At 38.4% G+C, this 27,781-nt stretch overlaps 1 protein-coding gene across 1 annotated transcript in view; it reads right to left on the bottom strand.

The window, feature by feature from the left end:
- ASH1L (ash1 (absent, small, or homeotic)-like (Drosophila)) overlaps positions 1-27,781 on the bottom strand; it is a 215,715-nt gene that overhangs the window by 4,037 nt on the left and 183,897 nt on the right. The window contains exons 9-26 of the mRNA XM_012658674.1: positions 25,102-25,147; positions 24,877-24,985; positions 20,305-20,511; positions 20,031-20,177; positions 14,772-14,880; positions 13,736-13,900; positions 13,463-13,557; positions 12,129-12,286; positions 10,716-10,868; positions 8,393-8,447; positions 8,178-8,310; positions 6,520-6,768; positions 5,558-5,644; positions 3,886-3,976; positions 3,320-3,458; positions 3,036-3,208; positions 1,954-2,120; positions 93-133 (exon numbers count right to left, since the gene is read on the bottom strand). Of these exons, the coding sequence (XP_012514128.1) occupies positions 93-133; positions 1,954-2,120; positions 3,036-3,208; positions 3,320-3,458; positions 3,886-3,976; positions 5,558-5,644; positions 6,520-6,768; positions 8,178-8,310; positions 8,393-8,447; positions 10,716-10,868; positions 12,129-12,286; positions 13,463-13,557; positions 13,736-13,900; positions 14,772-14,880; positions 20,031-20,177; positions 20,305-20,511; positions 24,877-24,985; positions 25,102-25,147 (2,324 nt within the window). The remainder of the gene's footprint in view (positions 1-92; positions 134-1,953; positions 2,121-3,035; positions 3,209-3,319; positions 3,459-3,885; positions 3,977-5,557; positions 5,645-6,519; positions 6,769-8,177; positions 8,311-8,392; positions 8,448-10,715; positions 10,869-12,128; positions 12,287-13,462; positions 13,558-13,735; positions 13,901-14,771; positions 14,881-20,030; positions 20,178-20,304; positions 20,512-24,876; positions 24,986-25,101; positions 25,148-27,781) is intronic.

Here is a 27,781-nt window from a genome sequence, read left to right as displayed (position 1 = left end):
GTGGTGGAGCTGAGTGGGTAGTTCCTTGTTAAATACTTCTTTCAAGCTCTTGGTCAATCCCTTAGGATCCTCACATCCCCCATGGGACTCACCGCCCTCCGTTCCTCTTGTAGTTGTCTGGGACATAATGAGGCTGCAGAGAATAAAAGAAAGAGGTAAGCAGATTGTAGAAGCCGGCAAAGCTAGATCTGGTCTGGGGCCACTCAGGATAAGGGACACAGGGCTCAAGCCCTTACAAACTGGGTGACTATGTTTTAAGGTCAGAAGTTCAGTACTTCTATCAATAGCCCACAATGGTTTTCAGCATTTTTGTAATCTTAGAATTACAGTAGAAGGAATAAACTCACAATTTCTCTACTTCATTTTACTTTATAAATATATTCCTGCATTGCTTAATGATGGGGATATGTTCTGAGAAATGCATCATTAGGCGATTTCATCATGCAAACATCATAGAGTGTACTTACACAGACCTAGATGGTATAGCCTACTATACACCTAGGCTATAGGGTATGGCCTGTTGCTCCTATGCTACGAACTTGTACAGCATGTTATAATACAAACTGAATACTGTAGGCAATTGTTAACACAATGGCAGGTATTTTTTGTATCTAAACACAGAAAAGGTAATACAGTGTGCTATGAACATTACAATGGCTATGGTGATAGGAATTTTTCAGCTCCATTATAATCTATGGGACCACCATTGTATATGCTGTCTTTTAACTGAAACATCATTATGGGTCACATGACTATAGTTAAGTTGGGGTTTCAAAGCTAATCAGTGAGCTGTTGATTGAATGAGGAAGACCAAATAGGTCTAGATATGAGGAAAAGACCTGCTGGTGGGCAGAGAGAATACAAAAGACTTTGGAAAAATTCAAAATATAATAATAGAAAAAATAGGAATGTATAGGTGTGCTTTTTGGTTAGATTATGTCTAAGCATTCCAGCGTGACAGCTATGAATTTTGACAGGCCCACTAAAAGAAGACTCAAAGATGAGGCACTCAGCTGGGGTTTTATTACAGCAAACAGATGACTGGATGAGCAAAATCTTTATGGAATAATGAATGACACAAAACAATGGCATATGTTCTCAAAAATTTGAAAGAAAAAATACACAGGAAACAGACTTGAGAATGAAAATGCTGGCTGGGTGTCGTGGCTCATGCCTGTAATCCTAACACCCTGGGAGGCTGAGGCAGGAGGATCACTTAAGGCCTGGAGTTCGAGACCAGCCTGAACAAGAGTGAGATCTTGTCTCTACAAAAAATAGAAAAATTCACTGGGCATGGTGGCACACGCCTGTAGTCCCAGCTACTTAAGAGGTTGAGACAGGAGGATTGCTTGAGCCCAGGAGTTTGAGGATGCAGTGAGCTATGATGAGGCCACTGCACTCTAGCCCAAGCAACAGAGCAAAATTCTGTCTTTAAAAAAAAAGGAAACTGTTAATAATGGTTATTTTCTGGCTAGTGGAATAATACATGATTTTATTCTTAATGCCTCTATACTTTTCAAATTTTATATAATGATCATGTCTTATATTTTTAATGCAGGCATAAAAAGAAAAAAAGCATTGAATTATTTTCACTGAGGACTTCCAGGATTCTAGCCACTCTTTCTACTTGCTGCTTAAAATTATGAATGTGAAAAATGAAACAAAACAAAAACCTAAAAATGTGGGGCTCAACAGCAAAGATTAAAAGAGAGGTGAGAGGAAAAGGAAAACCTGACTAAGGTGTAATACTGTAATCAACAATTTCCTGAGATATAGCCCAAGCAAAAAAATGTATTTATGCTGTTCGAATGTCCCAAATAGAGATGGAGATTTCCTGTTTCGGAAGGAAATAGGATAAAGAACCAGAGGGCCACTTGAAGATTCTCACTCTGTGAATTTCATTCATGAATTAGATTGTCCTAACATTAGTGTTAAGAAAGGAAGGAGACTTACTGAGAAATCTCTTTTGGGAGTGAGCTTCTTGGGGAAGTGATCAAAGGCGTAGGGTTTGGTGCAGACAGGATAGCGATTCCGGTGGATCTTATAAAACAGGTGTGCTGACTTGTCAAGCCGGTAATCACAGATGTACACGTCTTGCTCCTTCACCCCTTTGGGTCTCCCTGTGAGTCCAAACACTGTTAAAGAATCTTATTTCCCCTTCCCTCCCCCTGAGCTGCCCAGAGACCACCATACACACCGCTGGGAGAGCTGCTAGAGACTCTTAAGAGGTAAACACTGTAGCTATTTCCAGAGGCAGAACAACTGAGCATTTGGCGATTGCAGAAGAAAGGAGAGTTCCCAAACACTAGTGTCAACAAAGGAGAAAGGTAGTATAAGAGCAGAATGGCATACTATAGAATAGAAAGAAACGAAAAATGTAATTGAGTGCTGCAGGGATTCGTGAGGGAATATTTTAAGGGAAAAACAGCAGATTATGCAGGAGTTATGAGAAAAGAATGGAGGTATAAACAAGAGAGAAGTATATTTGTAAATGAACATTTTTTAGCTGGGAGAAGGAGTCGTCATCAGTGTCACAGAGCTGCAAGAGGTTTGTCAGTTTGAAATACATATACTTTCAGACAATTTTGCTACAATACTGAGAGAAAGAGCTAGGTGACTGAACTCTGCTAATAATAACAAATAACATACAGTGAACTTTTACTGTGAGCCATAAACTGGGCTAAATGCTTTTGTAGATATTTCATTTAATCTTTACAAAACTCTTTAAAATACACTGGATACTAATCCCTATTTTCAGTGGGAAAACTGGTACTTAGGTTAAGTAAATTATCAAGGGCACACAGATAAAATGTGGTGGAGCTGGAATTCAAAATTAGTCCACAGTATTAAAAAACATTAATTAAATTTAAAAAAAGGGAATTAACATTTATTGAGTACTAAGCACCCAGAAAAAAATATAGTATAACTCTCTGAAGTTTCATAGCTAGCCTTGGAGAATCTTTCGTCAGAAGAATGGGGTGGGCAATGAACAGGGGATCAATGAGGTCATTTTTAAACCAGCCCAGAAAACTCACCTTTACAATATGTATAAAGGTCCAACACACAGCAGGTTCCCACTACAGCCTCCAAGGGAATAATCTCATAGAGCGGCACCCGAAATAGTTCATTGTGATAGAACCGACGGGATGGAGAATGGTGTGTTTCGTGGGGACGGAAATAATGGTGACCAAAGGCAAACCGTTCCTCTCTAAAAAAGGAAAAACAAGAAGGGAGAGGTTTAGGTAATTAGCAAAATCCTAGTGAATATTCAGCTCTGCTAGTAGGGCAGAGGTGGAAGAGATAGGACCTTAGCACATACTTTTCATTCTTCCAAAGCTTCTCGATGCGGAAGATGTCAAGTTTATCTCGGTTAATGTGAGATAACAGGCGATAGGACTGACGTACCGGGTGGCCATCGGGGGTGCGCCGACTATCCCTCATCAGATATACACAATCACCTAGGAAGGCAAAGGACGCAGAAGAAAGTAAAAACGATTCCTGTGTGAATTCTGTTAGGCATCCATTTATCAGATCCAAGTCTATGTAGCAAGAACTTATAATCTGAAACAATATAAATGCAGAAAGCTAAAACTAGCAGTATAATGGTGAAGACAAACATTATGACAATTACATGAGGGAGGGCTTCCATTCCTTGGGCTTCCTGTGTGTCTTCCTTGGTCTTAAAATTAGCTGTATAACACCTCTGTCTCATCAAATTAGTATTATCTGGTGGAGAGGTGATGTACGTAAGCATCAGGACTAAAGCATATAAATACCTATTTTTTATTGCTATCAAAGGCCATATGGAGATAATGACTATTATACAGACAGCAGATACTTAGAAAGATCAGCTTTGACAACTATGGTTAGCTCCTGTGTACATACCCTGACGAAGCAGCAAGTCATCTCGGAGCAAACAAATGAAGTAGACACAACCAGGTTGGGCATAGTGGGGCCGCGGGATCATGGGTACCTCCTGACGAGAGCAGAAAGCCAATGAATTACTGGTCAGCCTACTAACCTCTCTTTAAAAGAGAAAAAGAACTAAAACCTAGAATTCCCAAGCCATCAAGACTTACTGTATAGTCATTTCAACATACCACAAATATGAAAAAAAAAATGAAAGCAACTAGAGTTACAAAACCTAGAAAAGTGAAGGCAGAGGATAAAACTGATAGCCTAAGTATCTCAAACTATGTTTTACAAAACACTAATTGTATGGTTGCTCTAAGCCACCTCTGGGGTATCTGAGAATATGTGAAGGGGGACTTTAATTATTATAATGATTGGGGGATGCTACTGGTATTTAGTGCCCAGAGGCCAGCAGAGCCAAACATTTTGAAATGAATCCCTCATAACAAAGAATTGTCCACCTAAAAAGGACAACAGCAACACCGTTAACAAATATTGCCTAGCCTGTAATCCTAGCACTCTGGGAGGCTGAGGCGGGCAGATCGTTTGAGCTCAGGAGTTCGAGACCAGCCTGAGCAAGAGCGAGACCCTGTCTCTACTAAAAATAGAAAGAAATTAGCTGGACAACTAAAAATATACAGAAAAAATTAGCTGGGCATGGTGGTGCATGCCTGTAGTCCCAGCTACTCGGGAGGCCGAGGCAGAAAGATCGCTTGAGCCCAGGAGTTTGAAGTTGCTGTGAGCTAGGCTGATGCCACGGCACTCTACTCAGGGCAGTAGAGTGAGACTCTGTCTCAAAAAAAAAAAAAAAAGAAAAAAAGAAATATTGCCTAAATCTCTCCTTTTATGGACGTGCCTTGCTCAAGATCACATATATAAATATGGCAGAACCGAGCCAAGAACCCACTTAATAACTTAGGCAATAACCCTCTCTCCTGTAAAGTGAGCCCAAGACTAACCTTTGCTGACTTTAAGTCCAGTGTTCTTTCTACTTAAACCACTGTCTAAAAGAAATGATATCACGATATTTAGGGTACCAAGTTTTGGATTTTGCAAGCATCTCCTTTTATGGATAGTTGATAGTATTCATAAAAAACTTAGGTTTTTTTTTTTTTTTTTGAGACAGGGTCTTGTTCTGTTGCTAGGCTAGAGTGCAGTGGTGTCATCATAGCTCACTGTAACCTCCAACTCCCAGGCTCAAGTGATCCTCTTGCCTCAGCCTTCTGAGTAGCTGGGACTATAGGCATGCACCAACATGCTCAACTAATATTTCTATATTTAGTAGAGATGGGGGTCTTGCTCTTGCTCAAGCTGGACTTCAACTCCTGACCTCAAGTGATCCTCCCACCTCTGCCTCCCAGAATGCTAGGATTATGGACATGAGATGTGGTGCCCGGCAAAACCTTAGTTTTATACAGTACCATTCTTCTCACAGATTACTAAGTATTTTATTTTCTCTTTGATCATACTCCTAAGAGGAGGTTTGGCAGAATTATTACTCTCAATGTAAAGTATAAGAAACTGAGGCCCAGAAAGTTTGAATAACTTATTAAAGGAAATCCTGCATAGCAGGAGCAGGGCAAGTGAGATACCATGTGCTACATCTCCTACTTACAAATCGGAGTTTTATCAGAGGGCAACTTACCCTATCCACAGGCCTGGGGTCGCACTGCTCACAAAGGTAGTGTTCTACATCAGAGTTCACTCCCATACAGTCACAGTGCTGCCACACCTGTAGAAATAGGTACAGTTGGGGGGGATAAGGAGGGTAAGACTTATTGAGAGAGGTCCTAGGGGCTAAGAATAAAAAAATCAGCAATAGGACAGGGTAAAGTAAGATAGGAACCAAGGGATGAGTGGGTGAGTGAGAAATTAGAGATAAATGGTAAAATAGGAAAAAATAATAATGACTTGTCTAAACAAAAGTACAAAAGTTTATAGATTGATTCATAATATATAGATCTGGGCAAATAAAATGGAAAGATGGAAAGAGAATAGGAGGAGAAATGAGGATACTACCAAACTATTACTTAAGTAATATAAATCGATGATATGTCTATTATGAAAGCCTTTATGATTACAAAATGTTTTTGCTTACCCTTGTTCTAACGTTATCCTCACAACCCTATGTGTTAATCACAGCCACTTTACTATAAGGTAATGAGTTCACACGTAGTAAGTAGGGACACTAGGGCTCAAATCCAGGCCTTGACTCCATCAGGAGCCCTACGTGTATTTATTAATATACACTGCACTCTATCTGTATCCATGCTATGTTGAGTATACTACCTCTAATGTTTATCAAGGTAAATCACTATATTAAACACTATCATTCTCCTCGGTCCAGATTATGTGAGAAGTGTACAGTGGCAAGTGGGCAGAAAAAAAATGGAAGGTACAAAAACAAGGGAAGGATTAAATGAAAGAGACAGATACATAAAAGGGGAAAGACAATATGATGAACACTGAGGGACAACAGAAACCAAGGCTAAATTACAGTTCATAAAAAGCCTTTCAAGCCAAGCCAAGAGAGGCATGAGCTGCTTCTTTGAATATGGTCACTATGCTCATCAGGACCAAGCTTCTGCTTCATTTCCTGACCCTCACCATGCACTTGTCACACTGGATCATGAGACCTTCGTCCTTGTAGAGGCCACAGATACAGCGAATAACATCGTCGTCCTTCTCATGCCCATTCTCCTTCTCAGAGGCTGAGGTCTCACTGCTGTCTGCCTCACTTGCTGTCTCTCCCACAATCTCATCAATTTGGGCTGATGCCTCATGTCGGGCATTGTAATAAGCCTTTCGTAGGCGGCAAACATCTCTCCCAATGGGTGATTTACGCCCATAGTATTTCTGAAGAAAGCAGAAAAAAGAAATCATATGTGGTCTTCTCAGTTTGGCTTAAAAACATACCTGAAGAGGTAATGATTTTCTTTATCCTCACATTTTGGATAACAGATTTTCAACAGTATCAAACAGACTGTCAGGTAGTTGGTAACAACTTTTTGTTTTGAGGCTGGGTCTTGCTCTGTTGCCCAGGCTAGAGTGTGGTGGCATCATCATAGCTCACTGCAACCTCACACTCCTGGGCCCAAGCCATCCTCCTGCCTCAGCCTCCCGAGTAGGTGGGACTACAGGTGCATACCACACCATGCCTGGCTAATTTTTAAAATTTTCTGTAGAGGTGGGGTCTCCCTCTTGCTCAGGGTCATCCTGAACTCCTGGCCTCAAGCAATCCTCCTGCCTTGGCCTCCCAAAGTGCTAGGATTACAGGCATGAGCCACAGTGCCCGGCCGGCAACAACTTATACTGAACTAAAATAAATTCAAATTAGAATCTGCACAGTATTTTTCCATTTGCTCTATTGCTATGTCATTTAATTCTTGTCAAGGGCCTTACTGTCCACAAGATCATGGAATATGAATTAATATCACAAGTATAATGTAGTGTAGAAGCTCTCCATTTACCTTTTTGTCTTACAGATATTTGGGACAGATCTACAGGTGTTGAATGTATGTGGAAACTGGGTTTCAGCAGAAAGCATGCTACAGTTCAAGATTGCTCTAATACTTATCCCTGTTTTTCTTTCTCATGTTGTCTTTTAACTTTTACTCTTCCTTTATCTAGTAGCCTCTTTTGTCTTCCAAATACTTCTCCAAGGTATTTCAAAATCACTGAATAATTTCGTCTTCTATGCACCATAGAATATTCCCTCCTGTCCTTTAAATCAGCTCAAGGCCATCTACTCTCCAATGAACTTCACCTATTTCACAATCTATCAGCGTGATACCCCTTCAATTCCATCCTCAGGATATATTTCCAACTACTTACCTATATATATTTCTGTATATTTCACATGTACTTATTTTCTTGAGGAAATAAACCATAGATATTATTTAAATGTATTAAAATATCTATATAATGTACTTATAAAAGGTTCAATATCAAATTAGGTTTTTACAAAAATTGTTCTTTTGGGGGAATCATTAAATTTTCCATTCTGGTCATATCGATATCTTCACTGTACAGGATTCTACAATATTTAGTACACTGTAACACACCCCTCAAGGGTAACTCAATAAAAATGACAGCCTTTCCCAACCAAAAATATGAAGGTTGGTAGGAGAAGAGAGTGAAGATCTTAAACTTCTAGAACAAACTTCTTTTTTTTTTATTTCCAGCAACCTCGCCCTGCTAGTGTGGCGCCAGGGCGCCTCTAGAACAAACTTCTTAAATCTACATTTGAAGTCAGTGAAAAATACCTCAGCATTCCGAAAGACTTTGAGCATGTCAGCATCAAAAGCTTCCACTGTCTTATAATAACCAGTGAGGATCTGTTTCTCTATGGTGATAAGATCTAGGGGATCAGAGATCTTCTCATAATAATCAGCATTCCTGGAACACAAAGCCAGGGCGTCAATCTGGTACACTTGATACTTTTCTAAAACTCAGATGATTCCTGCAAATGTGAACCTACTTTTTCTTTGGGGGGAGGTTCAAAAGTGGAGCTGCCAATGCTTGTCGGGAAGAATCTGCAAAAGAATGCAAAGTTTAGTAGAAAGAATCTAAGATACAAGGGAGGCAAGCATTATCTCCTAAATGAAAAAGTAGAATCCCTCAAATTAAAAGAAAAAAAAAAAATCCAATGTTTTTTTGAGGTCTGACTGTGAAAAATCCACTTTTTCAGAAATGTAGGTAGTTAAAGGCAGAGATCAAATGATACTTTCAAGATTTCCTAGATACAGTATATGTACTTGAACTGTAGGACAATGTTAGTTGGGTAATTAGAAGACATTCCTATGAAGAATGAGAGATGGGAACTTACTGAGGTAGCTAGCCTGCTTAGGGTAAATTACTGCTCAACAAATCTTATTACAGCAAAATGGATCACCTTATCCAAAATATGTTTTCTAGTTCTTGTTAACTGTACTTAATTAATGTTATTCTGTTGGACTGGATTCAATTAAATTCTAGATAATTAATAATTTAGTACTGTCCTGTGAATATTTTCTGGAATTCATTTTCCTGTAACAGTTACTCGGTATTATGAAAATAGAATTCATGCTGAAAGGCTACTTCTAATTTGCTACTATACTTACTTTCTGGCAATTTCACTAGAGAGAGAATAAAAAGCCTGTTGTTTCATGCTCAGAATGCCATAACATGGTAGATATATCTACTGCAATTTCACGTTAGATCAGATGAGGCTACTGGAGAATGTGTGATCTTCTTCTGGGAATGTAAATGGAATAGGTGCTACAAAACTTTACATCTTAGGGCAGTTTGGTCCCCACTTTCCTCTCTATATCCTTACGTTAATAAAACTGCAAAAATCCACTATAATACTAAAGATAAACAGTAGACATAGAAAGAAAAAAAAAGAAACCACCAAAGGAAAGGAAGGAAGAGAAACAAGTCAAAGCTGATGGCCAAAGTTGCAATAACTTGTCAAAATCTCATTTTAATATTGCCAAATTTCCTGGTCAGAAAAAGTCACTTGCATTACCAAACTACTTACCCCAAATTAAAAATTCTCTCCTTCCCCACTCCTACCCTCAACACACATACAGAAAATATGTCGTAGAAGAGGAAAGGAGTGGTATAAAGTTGTCTGCACAAAAACTCTTTTAAAGTAAATGGTAATTTTCTTCAAAAGTTTATGTTCTTTTTTTTTCCCTGAGAAAAAAAAATTATAGGCATGAGCCACTGCACCCAGCCTCTTTTTCTTTCTTTCTTTCTTTCTTTCTTTGGTGAAACATGATCTTGCTCTGTTGCCAGACTGGAGTGCAGTGGTGTGATCACAGCTCACTGCAACCTCTAACTCCTGAGCTCAAGTGATCTTCCTGCCTTAGTCTCCCAAGGAGCTAGGACCTACAGGTCCATGCCACCATGCCTAGCTAATTAAAAAATTTTGTGTAGAGATGAGGTCTCGCTATGTTGTCCAGGCTGATCTCAAACTCCTGGCCTGAAGTGATCCTCCCGCGTTGGCCTCCCAAAATGCTGGGAATATAGGCATGAGCCACCATACCTGGTCTTCTTTTTCTTAACGTACAGGTTGTTAGGGCCTGTGAACCCTCTGAAATACACGCAAAATTATGAATATGTATTTTTCTGGGGAAAGGGTCAATGTTTTTATTAGATTCTCAAAGATATCTGTTAATTAAAAAAGGTTAAGAACAGTACTTCATATAATACAGTCATAATACTATCTATCTATCTATCTATCTCACCATAACCTCAAACTCTTGGGCTCAAGAGATCCTCCTGCCTCAGCTTACCAAGTAGCTGGACTAGAAGTACATGTCACCACAGTTGGATAATTTTTCTATTTTTTTGCTCAGGCTGGTCTCAAACTCCTGACCTCAAGCAATCCTCCTGCCTCAGCCTCCCAAAGTGGTAGGATTATAGGTGTGAGCCACTGTGCCTTAGCCTTACTTTTTTATTAAATTGTTAATTCACTGTCTCTCATTCAGGGAAATTACATCAAAACAGAAATCTGCATCCTATAGATGCAGACAGAAACTAGCTATCCTATAGCTAAAAAATGTGATTTCTAAATATAGTACTTAACTATGGCAAAAGCATAAAAAACACAAAAAATTGACATGTAGAATCTTGGGATTTAAAAACAATTCCTGAAGACTATAACGAGTCCTATAATTCCATACTTTCCAACAAAAGGTAGAACAATTCCTAATCCTAAAAGGTCACTTGTTCTTAGTCTTGGATATCATGTGAGGGTAAGTGATATGACTGGAAAAAAAGGTAAGAAGAATGAATTTGGGGGTAGACATGGTCACCTTTATAAGAGATGATACCATCACATATCTCTTTGAAGATCTGGGCTAGGCGGGCTGCTCGAGCCACTTCAATATTTTCCTCTGCAGCTGCCAACCGTCTTGTTCGAACAGATCGAGCTGTCTGCAGGGCAGAGAACTGGGTCATGAAGACATCTGGAAGGATAGAGTAAAAGTTAGTTTCAGCAAACGAGGAGAAAGAGTGGCTTCCTCTTCCCTGATGGATTCCTGCCATTTGCTCTATTTTCTTTGAAGTCATTAAGTAGATTAGTGGGCACAGAGTTTTTTTCTCTTTTCTGTAAAGAAAAATCGATAAACACTGGAGTTTACTAGAGACATAAATAGGCCAAGAGAAACCTTAGCTTAGTGGCCAAATGCAATATAATGTGGTAGCTGTAGGTCTAGGCTTTAAAATGAGTCTGTCTGCGTTTGACTTCTGGTTTTACTACTTAGCAGTGTGGTCTTGGGCAAGTTATTAAACCTGTGTCTCACCTTCTCAAAAATAAAAAGGGAATAGTGGTAGTACTTCCTTCATGAGGAAATTATGCAGATTAAATGAGATAATGCTTTTAATGAGTTTAGCTCAGTGCTGGATATATAAGGACTTAGTAAATGATTATTATTGAAGATTTGAACTAGTTGGGATGTAAGTTCAAAGAATTTATGCCAATCAAATCACTGAAAGGATATGAGATTCTGGGCAAATTTTTCAATCTATCTTATTAGCACTCAGTATATTCTCTCATATATCATGCAGAATGCTTTTACCTTTTGAGGGGAAGAAGAGAAGAATAAAAGAAGAGCATAATCTTTTGAACATTTTGTTTGCAGTTACAAGGGATGCTTGGACATGCTAGCTCCTCTATTTTCAGTCTGTTCTGGATAATATCTGAATTCAGGAATGCTATTATGTTATTCACTCATGAAGGTTAGAAAAAGGGAAACTCTTCCACATAGTATAGTGGTCAGGAAAAAGGAAAAAAAAAGAAAAAGGAAACCTGATGGTTTGTGCATACAGTGCTGATCTGAATGTGAGGAAAAAAAGTCTTTAAATTGACAACCGTGACATTTTCCTCCCATACTGCATTTGGCATCACTCTTTACTCTGTATGCAAATTATTTTCCAAGTAGGAAGGAACACAGAGGGCCCACTATCTATCTCATACCTAATGACTATTGCAGACTATAGGTGATGTTTGCAAGGCTGGTAAAAGGGGGTTCCTTCCTGTTCCCTAGAGTAGAGATAGGAAAGTTTAAGAACTGGGATGGAGAGGTTATTACTGATTGATTCTTATATGTTTGGATCCTAACTTTTTTGGTCCAGAAACTTTAAATAAATTGTTTGCTTAAAAGTAACTAAAATAATCACTTTTGGGACATCTTATGAAATCAATAAAAATGTTTCCCATGCCTTACCAGACTTGATATTCCCATCATCTCGGCAGATGCCATTCCAGCGGGTATATAATGATGCTGAATGAATATTATCACTTGTGTGCTTTACTTCCTCCTGTTTTTGACGAATCTTTTCCCAGTTTCGGACCAAGAACACATGATGCTTTAATACAAAGTTCCTGTAAGGAGGCAAGAAAAAAGTTCTTTTATTCATTGATTCAATAAGCATTTATCACATATCTATTTCATATAAGCCACTGTTAAGTGATATAAGTGAATAATTATCAGTGAATTGAGCTATTTTAAAGAGAATTATATAGGCAAAACATTACTCAATTTTGTATCTTGATTTTCTTCATGTAACATAAAACATTTCCTTATATTATTTACAAACAGCTGGCAAACAACAAAGGCTACAAAAATTTTGGCAAGGCCGGGTGTGGTAGCTCACATCTGTAATCCCAGCACTCTGGGAGGCTGAGGCAGTAGAATTGCTTGAGCTCAGGAGTTTGAGACCAGCCTGAGCAAGGGTGAGACTCCATCTCTACTAAAAATAAAAAAATCACCCAGGTGTGGTGGTGCACGCCTGTAGTCCCAGCTACCTCGAGAGGCTGAGGCAGGAGGATCACTTGAGCCCAGGAGTTGGAAGTTGCAGTGAGCTATGATGACACCACTGCACTCTACCCAGGGTGACAGAGCAAGACTCTTGTCTCAAAAAAAAAAAAAAAACAAACAAAAAAACCCCAAAAACCACACACACAAAATTGGCAAGCAAAGCAGCCTGATCAGAGGGCAGAGATTTATGGAGTATTTGTACAAATTCTAAAGGCAGCTGCCAAGATGAAGTTTGGGTTTAGGATTAGCTACAAGGAGAACTAGACAGGTAGATAAAGGCAAAGAGAAGTAAGATGGGCAAACTATATTAGGTGCCTTCATGTGGATCCCTAAACTTAAATAAGTTATCTGTATCTTGACTGATCCTACACCATTTTGATGATTCCATTATTTGATTTCCACAATAGCACATATATAATAATACCTATTATGTGATATGAAAATACCTGTGAGTATTGGTGACAGTCATGGAAACTGTTACTTCTCTTTCTCTCTAAACAAGCATATACACATTTTGCCTACAGTCATGTTTGAAGGAAATGCTAAATTTCAATTAGAAATTAGGGAAGATAAAGACATATTTTCTCTCTTACAAGTTCCTAAATCCCCTCAACCCTTTGCTTAAGACCTCTTATAAAAAAAGAAAATGGATCAACTATATAGAAGTTTAATAATTTTTTAAACTAACAAGCAAACCATATAATTTGAAAGGAACTCAGGTAACAAAATCTTCCTTTTACCTCTCTCGATTGGACATTGGCTTCATCTGTAATTGCGGCGTCAGTCTTGTTGGGGTGTTGATGTTTTCACTGGGCTCCTCAGAGAGATGGCCTCTCTGAAAAACAGATGGATCAGATTACAGGAAAAAAACACATTGCAATCAGAAATCATCTTTAAGAACATTAAAACCACTCTATAAAGATGTCACCCTTTTGTTAATTCCCTTATTCTAGTAATTGCCTCTAAACATTTCATGAGCAGCTTTCGGGGAAAGCCATTAGATCATTATTCACCCTTTTCTTCAGCTTGTGCTTAGACTTTCTCTTCTCTTTTGAGCGTCCAGACTTTTTATGTGTGGCCACTGGCTGGTTGTTTTTGCTGCTGGAGAGTCCATTCATGCGTTGACTCTTGCCTCCGATGATCCCTCGACATTTCTCAAAGCCACACTTACAAAGTTGCTTTGAAGGGAAAGAAAATTTTTTTAGTGCACAGTCTCCTTTGCAAGTTTAAAAAGGATACCTGAGCATTTGGACACACAGCATAAGTATGAATCGAGAAATCTGCATATAGAGGAAATAACTGATTGAGAGGGTAATAAACAGAAATAGTTTTTCACTGGAGTAGAAAGGAAAGATTGAATTTTAGGAAAACTTCTCCCTCAGAAATGTTAAGAACTCACTGGAGACCAAAAATGATAGGGCAATCTCTTTCTTCAGAGTTCTGAAATAATAACTGAGACCTATGTATCCCAGATGGAGTAAAGAGTGAAAAACTGTTTTCTCTCATGTACTTTTTATTTTTTTAAATTAAACACAATTAATTTTTTTTTTTATTCTTAAAGACAGGGTTTCACTATGTTGCCCAGGCTGGCTTTGAATTCTATAGCTCAAAACTAGCTGGGACTATAGTCCTGCCCCACCTTGCCTGGCTTCCCACGTACTTCTTAATGGCTCCAAGTCAATCGTGCTTATTGAAGGTCCATGTAATACAGCATTTTTTTTGAGAGATAGGGTCTTACTCTGTCACCTGGGCTAGATAGAGTGCAGCGGCATCAAATTCCCGGGCTCAAGTGATTCTCCTGCCTCAGTGTACTGTGTAGCTGGGACTAGGGGCACATACCATCACACTTGGCTAATTTTTGTTTTTTTATTTTTTGTAGAGATGGGGTCTTGCTGTTGTTCAGGCTGGTCTTGAACTCCAGGCCTCAAGCAATCCTCCCTCCTTGGCCTCCCAAAGTGCTAGGATTATAGGCCTTTAGTCACCGTGCCTGGCCTATATAGCCTTTTAAGTGATAAACTTCAACCTCTCTCTTGGATTTATTATTCTTACCTGTTTTTCAACATTGAAGGAATGAAAGTTGTAATCGTAAGTGAGTTCAGTCCCAGCTGGCATATCCTTAAGAGCATATAGTCCAATCCGGTATACTCCATTAACAGACCTATAAAGAGAGAAAAGAACAGAGATAAAGGCTGGGATTCTTTTTTTGGGGACAAGGTCTCATGGCTCACTTCAACCTCAATCTTCTGGGCTCAAGCAATCCTCCTGCCTCAGCCTCCTGAGTAGCTGGGACTACAGGCACATGCCACCATGCCCAGCTAATTTTTCTATTTTTTGTAAAGATGCGGACTATCTCTTGCTCAGGCTGGTCTCAAACACCTGGCCTCAAGTGATCCTCTTGCCTCGGCCTCCCAAAGTGCTAGGATGACAGGTATGTGCCACTGTGCTCTGCTTTACAGGGAGTCTTAACACCATGCCTGAAAACTAGAAAAACTGGTAGAATTACTGATTTCAAATTTACCTTTCCTTCTGTATCTAATAACTCAGGAGTCGTAATGATATTTTTTTAAATCTTAACCCCATCTGTACCTAATGATTTTTATCTAAAATATATTTTTCTGCATTTGTTATTTCTCCTTTATTCTGACAAAAAATTCTATTTCTGGATTTTTACATTTCTACAATAGTTTCCTGGCCAATCTCTTCATTTTTTTTTTTTTTTCCCTTTAGAGACGGGGTCTCGCTCTTGCTCAGGATGGTCTCAAACTCCTGACCTCAAGCGATCCTCTTGCCTCAGCCTCCCAGAGTGCTAGGATTATAGGTGTGAGCCACCATGCCTGGCTAACAATCTCTCCCCTTCTAATCTCTCTTCTATTCTATCCAGCCTAGATAATATTGCTAGACTAATAGTCCTAAATCAGTTTCCTTGAAAACATGTTTTATGTTGTCAATTAGATCTTATCCTGCCTGGTATTCAAAGTTCCTCTAAAATATGGCTTTAGCCTGCTTATTAAGTAAGTTAAAATTATTTCCTATGGCTTATCTATAAAAATCTTCCAGTTCTACTGATCTCCATCACCTGAGTGCTTCTCTTGTTCTATTATATGTAAATTAATGATTATGTGGTATTCTAGATGTTTTATATAATAATATTATAGCTAACATTGAATGCTTATTATATTAATTATAACATTTTAACTTATTTAATCCTCCCAACAACTGTATAAAAATAACTCCTACTATTAGATAATATTATAACCCTCAAAGCAGAAATGAGTAAACTGAGGCACTGAGAGGGTAACTTTCCCAAAATCATACAGCTAATAACTTGGGGAATCAAGTTTCAAATCAAGTCTGTCTGGCTTCAAAATCTTAATTAACTATGCCATGCCAATAACAGGTTATCTAATTAATTCTTAAAACAATCCTATGAAATAGGTACTATGATCTCCATTTTTTTGTTTGCTTGTTTGTTTTCTTGTAGAGACAGAGTCTCACTATGTTGCCCAGCCTGTCTGGAACTCCTGGCCTTAGGCAATCCTCTTGCCTCCCAATGTGCTGGGATTACAGGAGTGAGCCACTGCACCCAGTCATTATTTTGGGTTTTCAAGACAATTGAGTCTTCTGTCACCCAGGCTGGCGTGCAGTGGCATCATCATAGCTCACTGTAATCTCCAACTCCTGGACTCAAGTGATCCTCCGGCTTCAGCCTCCTGAGTATCTAGGACTACAGGTGTATGCTCCCATGCCTCCTCATTTTTTTTTTTTTTTTTAGAGACAGGGTCTTGCTACATTGCATAGGCTGGTCTTGACCTCCTGGTCTCAGTATCTTCCTGCCTTAGCCACCCAAAGTGTTGGGATTACAGGTATTAGCCACTGTGCCTAGCCTCCATTTTATATATTAAGTATCTGTGGTTTAGAGTTTGCTCATGGTCATACAGCAATTAAGTGGCATTCAAACCCAGGGGATTATAACCCATGCTGTTTGACTTCATAGCGTCTTTTCCTTCCTGCCTCCACATCACTGTGGAACATATTGAGGGTTAGCTTGCATACTACCCTATTATATGTAACCTTTTTAACATTTTTAGTTTTGGTCTTCTTTTTCCTGAATTCAGAAAGCAAATTTTTTTTTTTTTTGAGACAGGGTCTCTCTCTGTCACCTAGGCTACAGCACAGTGGTGCTCATAGCTCATTATAAGTTTACTTGGGCTCCAGTGATCCTCTTCGCTCAGCCTCCTCAGTAGCTAGAACTCCAGGCACCCGCCACCATGCCCAGATAATTTTTAAATTTTTGTAGAGAGGGGGTCTATGTTGCCCAGGCTGATCTGGAACTCCTGGCCTCAAGCGATTCTTCTGCCTTGGCCTCCCAAAATACTAAGATTACAGGTGTGAACCACTGCACCCAGGAAACTATGGCCCACAGGCCATCCCCAACCCTAGGTCTTTGTAAATTAAGTTTTATTGGTGCACAGTTATTGCCAAAAAGTTTCCTGACTCCTGGTCTATACTATAACATTTAAAATTTGATTACATACTGTCTTGTATTAGCAGATTTTTTTTTTTTTGGTATAACTCACGTAAGAGTAGAATATCAGTAGAATTGCTGTATTTTTATTTATCTATGAACCTGTATAACCTCCCAGAAAGTTTCTCTGAGTCAGTACCCTCTCCACAAAGGATAGCTGCTATTCTGACCTCTCTTATTATAGATCAGTTTTGCATGTTTTGAACTTCAAATAAATGGAATCACACAGAATGTACTCTATAGTATATGCACTTTTATGTCCAGTTTCTTTTACTCAATGTCACATTGCATTGCATGTATCAATTTATACCTTTATATTGCTGTGTAGTATTCCAGTATATGAATATACCGCACTTCATATATCTATTCTACTGTTGATAAACATTTGGGTTGGTTGCAGTTATTAGTTATGAAAAAAAAAACTTTCTGTTGACATTCTTGTACATGGTTTTTGAACATAAACAGCCATTTCTGTTGGGGATATACTTAGGAATGGGACTGGCTGGGTTACTGAATATGTTTAGTTTGGTAGTTACTGCTGAACATTTTTTGAAAGTGGTTATACCAATCAACAGTTCTACCAGCAATCTAAGAACATTTATGCTGCTCTACAGCCTTGCTAACCCGTTGTATTGTCAGTCTTTAATGTCAGACATTTTGAAGGGCATGTAGTAGTTTTGCAATTTCGTTTAATATTTCTCTTAATACTGTGTTTAATGATAAGCACTTTTGTATGTTTATTGACCACTTTCATATTCTTTTTTTTTTTTGAGACAGAGTTTCACTGTGTTGCCCAGGCTAGAGTGCCATGATGTCAGCCTAGCTTGGAGCAACCTCGAACTCCTGGGCTCAAGTGATCCTCCTGCCTTAGTCTCCCCAGTAGCTGGGACTATAGGCATGTGCCACCACACTTGGATAATTTTTCTATTTTTAGTAGAGATGGGGGTCTCACTGTTGCTCAGGCTGGTCTCGAACTCCTGACCTCAAGTGATCCTCCAGCCTTGGCCAGAGTGCTAGGATTACAGATGTGAGCCACCATGCCCGGCTTTCTTTTTTTTTTTCTTTTGAGACAGTCTCATTCTGTCACCCAGGCTAGAGTGCCATGGTGTCAGCCTAGCTCACAGCAACCTCAAACTCCTGGGCTCAAGTGATCCTACTGCCTCAGCCTCCTGAGTAGCTGGGACTTACAGGTATGTGCCACCATGCCCGGTTAATTTTTTCTATATATATATTTTTAGTTGTCCAGATAATTTCTTTCTATTTTTAGTAGAGATGGGGTCTTGCTCTTGCTCAGGCTGGTCTTGAACTCCTGACCTTGAGCGATCCACCCACCTCGGCCTCCCAGAGTGCTAGGATTACAGGCGTGAGCCACCGCGCCCAGCCAATTTGCTGAGTTTTTATATGAATTGAGTATTCAATTTTGTCAAATGCTTTTTTTGCCTCTATGGAGATGATATATGATTTTTTGCCTTTATTCTGTTAAAGGGGTAAATTACATTGATTTTGAATGTTAAACCAATTAATTTTTTTTCCTGGAATAAAACCCACAGGGTCATAATCATGATATATTGGTAGATTTTATTTGTTGGTATTTTATTTAGGATTTTTGTGTCTATTTCATGGGACACATTGAAAAAATATATCTTTTCTTTCTTTTAACATCCTGGTTAGGTTTTAGAAGAAGGTTATGTTAGCCTTAAAAAGTGGAATAATTTATATTATATTGGTAGTATTGGTATTATTTCTTCTTCAAGTATGTGGAAGAATTATCAGTGAAGGTATCTGGGCCTTGAGATTCTTTTGTTAGATGGTTTTAATTATATTTTCATTTTTTTTGGTAGATGTGCAGATTTTCTATCTTGTGTCATTTTTGGTAAGCTGTGTTTTTTAAAGAATTCATTCATTTCATCTAACTTTTCAAATACAAAGTTGTTCAGGATAATTGACAGACAAACTGTGGTGAATTCACATAAAGGATTGTTACTCTACAATAAAAAGCAACAAACCACTGATACACTCAACAACACAGATGAACTGCAAAAACACGCTAAATGAAAGAAGGCAGACATAAAAGAGTACATTCATATGAAGTTTTAGAATAGGCAAAACTAACCTGTTGTAATAGAAATCAGATTGGTGTTTGCACTGGGGGTGGAGTGATCACTATGAAGAGGCTGAAGGGAGCTTTCTGAAATGATGGAAATGTGCTATATTTTCATATGGGTGTGGGTTTCATGGGTCTATACGTTTGTAAAAATTGATAGAAATATTCACTTAAGAGCTATGTATTTCTCTGTATGTGAATTATACTTCAATTAAAAAAATTTAAAAGTTCACACAATCCTCATATTATCTTTTTAAAATCATTTTGTAGATATCATTTTTTCCTTCTCAATTAGATTGTAATTTATTTGAGGGAAGGGGCCTCATAATTCACTTATTTTTATTTCTCCTTGTGAGAAATCCACTGGGCAAGTAATAAAGTATGCAATATAGGCTGAATGAACAGTTAACACATTTAACACAGTACCTAGCGCGTAGTAAGCACACAATAAATATTAGGTATTATCATTATCATTATTATATTTTTCTGGGAGCCAGTAGCTAGGAGGAAACAAAGAAATAGCAGGAGCTTACTCTGCCTGTAGGATCTAGTATAATGGGTAATTGCCTGAGCTGCTTTGTGTAAGCTGACTGACACTGTGGGAAGATCAATGTCTTGCTGCCCTCAATGCCTTCTCTTCAGCTGAATTCTTGGCTTCACCTTTCTCCTGTTTCCTTACCATTTCTGCATTTCACAATTTGGGTCACAGCTGTGGTTGATGAATCGAGCCTCATTTCCCATGCGGTAACTGTCAATCACCATCCCACTATCCAGGTTCAGACAGTAGTGGTCACTGTGATTGTGATACTGTTCGATCATCCTGTTCCTGAAGAAGAAAGAAATGATAGGAAGCCAATTAACGATTAAGATGAAAGTAAATTTCAAAACTTTCATTCTCCATTGTAATCCTGTACCTTTGCATTTCATTAGAGTATCATCATTTACCACTGTACCTGAACTCCTGTTCGCTGACAACCTCCCCTAGGTATTCAATGATGAACTGCCCAGCTTTTAGGGGTTCTTTGGTTCTGATTCCCCAGCCTTTTTCCTCAGCTCGAAATCGTTCTAGACACTGTACCCACTCATGCCTCTGTATCCTCTGGTTACAGCACTGCTCACCACAGGGGCAAGTGTTGGGGGAACACTCAGCAAAGATCATTCTACAAAGAAAAGAAATAATTGTACATCAATTTACATAATACATACCTTAATATACCTGTTTTTGATTTTATAAGAATTTTAAAAATGAATATAAGAAATGAAATGAATTATTTTAATGGCAGTAGCCAAACCACTAAGATTAAAATGATATTTATAAGAAATTAATAATACTCAGGGTTTCCAAATCAGGTTAAAAACACCTAATGCTTCTTGTAAATGAATGTTAATTGTCCACTCAGCATCCTGGATAAACATTATCATATTTATCTGTGCCAAGAATAAATGAACTGTAACCCATAAAAGAATCAATAACTTGATTATTACACTGCACTCTTGTTTTGAGCAACTTATGGCCATTTACATACAGACTTTTAAAAAAATTGTGGTAAAATATATAAACTTCTGGCCTGAAGTGATCCTCCCACCTTGGCTTCCCAAAGTGCTAGGATTAGAGATGTGAACCACCACGTCTGGCCCATTTTAACCATTTTTAAGCGTACACTTCAGTGGTATTAAGTACATTCATTGTTGTTTTATAGGAATTTTATATTTCATTACTGGAAAATAGTTTTTGTATATGGTTTGGAATCCCACTTAGGCAGTTAATCATGATTGAAACAAGGAAGGATCAAGAAAATAATGGTAGATCAAAATATCATGTTATATTTAGTTGGGAGTGGTGGCTCATGCCTGGAATCCCAGCACTTTGGGAGCCTGAGGTAAGAGGATCAGCTTGAGCCCAGGAGTTTGAGACCAGCCTGAGCAAAACAGTGAGACCCCATTTCTACAAAAAATTTGAAAATCAGTCGCCATGTGGTGGCACATGCCTGTAGTCCCAGCTATTCAGGAGGCTGAGGCAGGGGGATTGAGCACAGGAGTTCCAGGCTGCAGTGAGCTATGATGACGCCACTGCACTTTAGCTAGGGCAACAGAGTGAGACCCTGTCTCAAAAATAAATAAATAAATAATCATGTTATATTTATAATCATAACTTTAAAATCTTTTGAAGAAAATATATAACAATTGTAAACTTTACAGTACTTTCAGAATCATCTGATTTATTCTTCACAAAAATACCATCCTTATTCCAAAGGACAAACAGCACATAGTGTAAAATCATATAAATGAGCCATATGCAGAAAAAATATCCACTGGATTACCCTTCAATTTAAGATAATCAGCTTCATTTGTAAAGGAGATACTGCCTTTCTGCCAAATTCAACTACCTTTACTCTATTCTTTCTTTTTTTGACTTCTTTGCTACATGAACATTACTGAACACCCCTCCTGAAATATCCTCTCTTTTTGGCTTTCTTGATATTTTTGATATTGGATTTCTCACCCTGACAATAACAATTCCTGTCTTTTTTTTTTGTTTTGAGACAGAGCCTCACTCTCTTGCCTGGGCTAGAGCGCTGTGGCATCAGCCTAGCTCACAGCAGCCTCAAACTCCCGGGCTCAAGCGATCCTACTGCCTCAGCCTCCCGGGTAGCTGGGACTACAGGCATGCGCCACCGTGCCTGGCTAATTTTTTCTATTTTTAGTTGTTTGGCTAATTTCTTTCTATTTATAGTAGAGATGGGGTCTCGCTCTTGCTCAAGCTGGTAACAATTTCTGTCTTTTTTGGTAGGAATCCTTTTTCCCTCTGGCATATTCCTTTTCTTTAAAGAGCTCACTCATTCCTATGGTTTCAACTGTAACCTCCCATTCCAAATATTCTACCCCTGTATTTTTTTTTTTTTTTTTTGAGACAGAGTCTCACTCTTTTGCCCAGGCTAGAGTGCCGTGGTGTCAGCCTAGCTCACCGCAACCTCAAACTCCTGGGCTCAAGCGATCCTCCCGCCTCAGCCTCCTGAGTAGCTGGGACTACAGGCATGTGCCACCATGCCTGGCTAACTTTTTCTACATATATTTTTAGTTGTCCAGATAATTTCTTTCTATTTTTAGTAGAGAGGGGGTCTCGCTCTTGCTCAGGCTGGTCTCGAACTCCTGAATTTGAGTGATCCACCCGCCTCAGCCTCCCAGAGTGTTAGGATTACAGGCGTCGTTATCTGTTTTTAAAAACAGTCTTCAATCAAGTATTTTTTGGGCCACTTTTGAGTACAATTCTACAAATGCATCTTATATAGACACGAAAGCAGATCGTATAGATCCTTTAACGTCTCCCCATCCCTAAACTATTTACAGAATCTTAAATACAAAGACAGGAAAGATGAAGCCACCTTATATTTTAGGTAGCTCTATTTAACTGAATCTCTCTATGTGGGTTACTTTTAAATATCTAAGTAGGCATGTATTAAACAATATATTTTAATTTTTCTTAGATATTTATGCATTTATTACATTCATTATCATGTTATTCATTAGACGCATAACTATACAGTGATCATCTTCCCATGACAAAAAGTTGGCAGCACTGTATTTGAGGGTTTTTCTTTGTCTTTTTTTTTTTTGAGACAGGGTCTCATTCTGTTGCCCTGGGTATAGTGCAGTGGCGTCATCATAACTAACTGTAACCTCAAACTCCTGGGCTCAAGCGATCCTCCTGCCTCATTGTCCCAAACAGCTGGGACTGCAGGCGTGTGCCACCATGCCCAGTTAATTTTCCAATCTGCAGTAGAGACAAGGTCTTTCTATGTTGCCCAGGCTGGTCTCCATCTCCTGCCCTCATGCGATCCTCCCACCTCGGCCTCCTAAATTGCTGGGATTATAGGCATGAGCCACTGTGTTCAGTTTGTTTTTCTTTTTTACTTAGGGTTTTTTTTTGAAGAAAGACAACACAATGTGAAGAATGAATGTGATACTCGCACTAACAAAAATGGTGTAAGATAAACAAAGTAGTTATGTAAGGTCAATACCTAAGTTTCAATTTTAAAAAACCAACAGCTTATATAATTAGCAGTGTAGTATAGTGGAAGGAATATGACTTTTGGATAAAAAGATGTGGGTTCAAATTGTCTCTGTCTCTCTCTCTCTTTTTATGACCAACAACAAGAATGGCAAACTTGCTTATCAACCTGATGGACAATGATATACATCCTAAAAATCAAGACCTTGTGGACCATTGATTTATAAAAGTACGTATCTAAAAAATTTGCGCCAGAAACAAATATATATAAAAGTATATATTTAAAATATATGTGCCCTGGCCTCCCAAAATGCTGGGAGGCCCAGGTGGAAGGATTGCTTGAGCCGAGTTCAAGGCTGCAGTGAGCTATGAATGGGCCACTGTAGTCTAGCCTGTGTGACTGACCTAGACCCTGCCTCTAAAAAAAACAAAATAAAATGAATATTTGTGAGTAAAAAAATATAAGTACACAAAACACTATCTATACCACCAGCTGTTATCATTTTGTGAAACTGTATGTATATACAATGACAAGGTATGAATTTATAGTGATGTAGGTAAGGCAGAATTCTCAACTGGCATGCTAAAGCAGGAAGGATTAAAATACTGATTCCCTCAGCCCACATAACAGGTGACTAGAAAATTAGTTGTCTCTGGCCAGGACAACAATCCAGAAAAGGAAATACTGATGTGAAGTTCACTGGGTTTTTTTTTGGCTCTAAATATGCATGTTACTAAAACCAACAAATTCTGCCTCCACTCCTTTGTCTCTATTATTAGATTTCCATTCTGAAATCTCAATATCATTTTAAATTAAATCAAAATAATCTTTATTTCCAATTCAGCTAGATCCTACACTTTCTACCTCTGACAACCACATTACCATCTCATTAGCATCATGGACTCAATCATCATGTGTATATCCCCTATATGCTGATGGTCAATCAACACAGTTTTCTTCTAAAATATATCATGTCCTTCCTCTTCATGTTCACTGTCTTTGTCCACTCTACTCTGTCATTATGGCTACCATATATTGAGAGCTAAGAAGATGCCTAGGACTGTGCTTAATACTTTATGAGCTGGGCATAAAGTGGCAGGTGCCTGTAACCCCAACTACTCAGGAGGTTTAGGCAGGAGGACTGCTTGAGCCCAGGAATTTAGCCTGAGCAACATAGCTAGACCCCACCTTTGAAAAAACAAAACTTTATGGACCTTCTTTGTGAACACTGTCTCATATAATCTGCACAAACCTCCCATGAAGGTATTATTTTTATCATAGGGGTTAAATAACTTTCCTCAGGTGTCATAAGTAGTAACAGGATTTAAACCCAAGTATATAAGACTCTAAAATCTCATTCTTTTTCTACTCCATTTGGCCCACCCATTAGGTTTTATATATCTTTGTGCAACTTCTTGAGGGGAAATGAAAGAGCCTATTTAAATTTTCCCTCCAAGTGTTGTGTATATATACCTTTAAAGCCTATGGTTTAGAGGAATCAGTTTAGTACAGTACCTATTGAGACAGTCATCCACACAGCCCTTTCTGGTGTCATCATCTGGCTTCTTACAATTACAGGTGGTAGCCTCGTAACCAGAAAGGGGTTTGACATCAACGTAGACATCTTGAGAAGACAGCAAAGAATAGTTTGTGAACATAACATGATAATTTTTCAATTGCCAGGCTAAGAAGAACTTTCATAATATGGAAGCAGAAAAAATAGTTCCCAAAGTTACTCACTTGAACGGATTTTTTTATATAGAGGGACATCTGGCTTTTTGTATAGCTAGAAGAAAAAAAGAAAAATCTTGATTAAGCATCTAACTGCAAATACCAGAAAGCAGTATCAATCACTAAAACTATAGGAAATTATCCATGTGCTCTGTTCATAGGAAATTTTTTTTTTTTTTTTTGAGACAGAGTCTCACTCTGTTGCCCGGGCTAGAGCGCCGTGGCATCAGCCTAGCTCACAGCAACCTCAAACTCCTGGGCTCAAGTTATCCTTCTGCCTCAGCCTCCCGAGCAGCTGGGACTACAGGCACGTGCCACCATGCCCGGCTAATTTTTTCTATATATTTTTAGTTGTCCAGCTGATTTCTTTCTATTTTTAGTAGAGATGGGGTCTCGCTCTTGCTCAGGTTGGTCTCGAACTCCTAAGCTCAAAGATCTGCCCACCTCAGCCTCCCAGAGTGCTAGGATTACAGGCGTGAGCCACCGTGCCCCACCTACACCTGTATTTTCATAATACCTAATAACATACACAATAATAAACTTTAGGTGGATAAAAAACCTCAAGTATAAATATAATAGTGCTCAGGTAAGTGAGACTTCAATTTTTAAAAATTTCTGCCATAGAATAATCATTCAGAGGTTGCTGAAAATTTATGTGGTTTCTAGAGTTGAAAGCATTGAAATATATCCCATTTGTTTTGATATATAACCAGAATAAGTCCTTAAATTATATAAAAGTAAAATATGTTTCTATTCATTGTATTGTGTCTGGAAAATAAAACTGTAAATTTGCCAAAATCTGAAAGTAGATGCTGCAAAGATGTGAAGCCTTTGTTTTAGCAATATAAATTGCCATTATCTTTAGCCAGATAATACCGTTAAAAAACTAGAATTTTTTCCCCCCTCTAAATATAGCTCTAGGGTGTAGAGCTCTGTCCCTCACATGGTGAGATTTAAGGTTAATAGTCATTGGGAAATGTAGTAGGGTGATGGACTCAACTATGGAGGTCAGACCTATATTCCCTGTTAGAGGTAGAGCTTTCTTTTCTGTTGCTGCTGCTTCTTTTTTTCTAAAGAAAAGTGGTCTCACTCTATTGCCTGGGCCAGAGTACAGTGTGATCATAGTACACTATAGACTCAAACTCCTGGACTCAAGTGATCCTACAGGTGAGTGCCACTGTGCCCAGCTAGGTGGAATTTTCATTTGAAAGAAATAAACGTTCACACTATGAGTTATACCAAATCCGGAATGAGTAAGACTTGGAGGCAGGGGAGAAGGAGTGAAGAGGATCTTTACTATCTTTTGGGACCAAGAATCTGAGGAACTATGGCTCCTGTGAAGCAAAAGCTGAAGGATTTTAGAGGTTCTCATTGGTGGGCAAGTGGAAGTAAAACTATACTCCTTCACAGAGAAGCCTGGACAGGACCTAATAGGGAATGAGACAGGGATCTTAAGGTTTAGTTAAGGGCCTGTGAACTCTGAGGTTAATTACTGCTGGTGGCATAAGTCTTACTAGGCAATATAATTTTATCTTCCCTGAAGTATAATTCAGTTTTTTTATGTACCAGGTCTGTGACTTGTGGAGAGCTGAGGGAGTGGGCTCTGTCCACAATGTAGGTAAATGGGTATAAGAATAAAAAGGAGCTTGAAATGAATTACAAGGCTTTGCTCTAGGTAATGGGGAATGCTCTGGAACAGCAAAAGGTTTGATATAGATGGTATACAGAAACAACAATCCACCGGGAAGATTTGGAGAATGTATAAATAATGTTGCTGATTCTTAGAAATTGTTTGGAAGAGAGGAGCTCAAGGAGAAAGACTGGATTTCCTCCCAATTTGAGCAGTTGAAGGCTCAGTTGAGGTTTAAAATCTAAGAGAAAGGAAACTTTATTTTGTATCGAATCCAAAAACTAAGGATAGAAGTTTTACATACACATACACACAGAGAGTAAAAAACAAAACTACTAAAAAAATAAGCAAATTAACAAAAAACAGCAGTGGAGGAGAAGGGAATTTTTAAGAATTAAAAAATAATCATTAGGGAAATGACAGGTTCAGATAAAGTAAAAAAAAAAAATGTACAAAAAGGCAATACAATAGTCTTCTTTATATTTTTCTATATTTGCCAAAGTGGGTATTTAAAATCAGAAAAGGGGTAAGTTTTTTTGCCCTTACAATAAAACTTATTTGATTATAAAACTGAAGGGAAGGAGGATTTTAAGGCCACAATCTCCACATATTACATCCTCCCCTCCCCCTAGCTCCAAACTCCCAACTTGGGACAAAGGGTATATACAGGTAAAAATAACTGAAAACAAAAACCAAAAGCCAAAAACCCCCTATTTATTGGCACTTAAAATTTAATAAGGGGACAGCTGCTTCAATCCTATATCTCTTTTCTTATAATTAAATGTTTGTCGCTTTTAACATTATTTTAAGTACTGCTTGTAAAATCTCAACTAAGTTGCAAAATGTACTTTGTATGTCTATGGGTGATACACCTGCTCAAAATCACAGAGAAACTTAGTTCACAGTTTTAAGTCTGGTGTTTATGTGGAAAGGAATGATAAATTCTGAGGCATGACGTTAAAAAGTCTAACTTTTGAAATGTAAAGACAAGTTTTTAAAGTACTTAGTTTAAGTAATTATAAAAACTCGTTATCTGTTTTTTTTTTTTTTTTTTTTTTT

Source organism: Propithecus coquereli, unplaced genomic scaffold (genome assembly GCF_000956105.1).
Source record: "Propithecus coquereli isolate 6110/MARCELLA unplaced genomic scaffold, Pcoq_1.0 Scaffold59, whole genome shotgun sequence".
NCBI lineage: Eukaryota > Metazoa > Chordata > Mammalia > Primates > Indriidae > Propithecus > Propithecus coquereli.
Note: the sequence above shows the minus strand (reverse complement) of the source record. Positions and strands in the feature narration are given on the sequence as shown.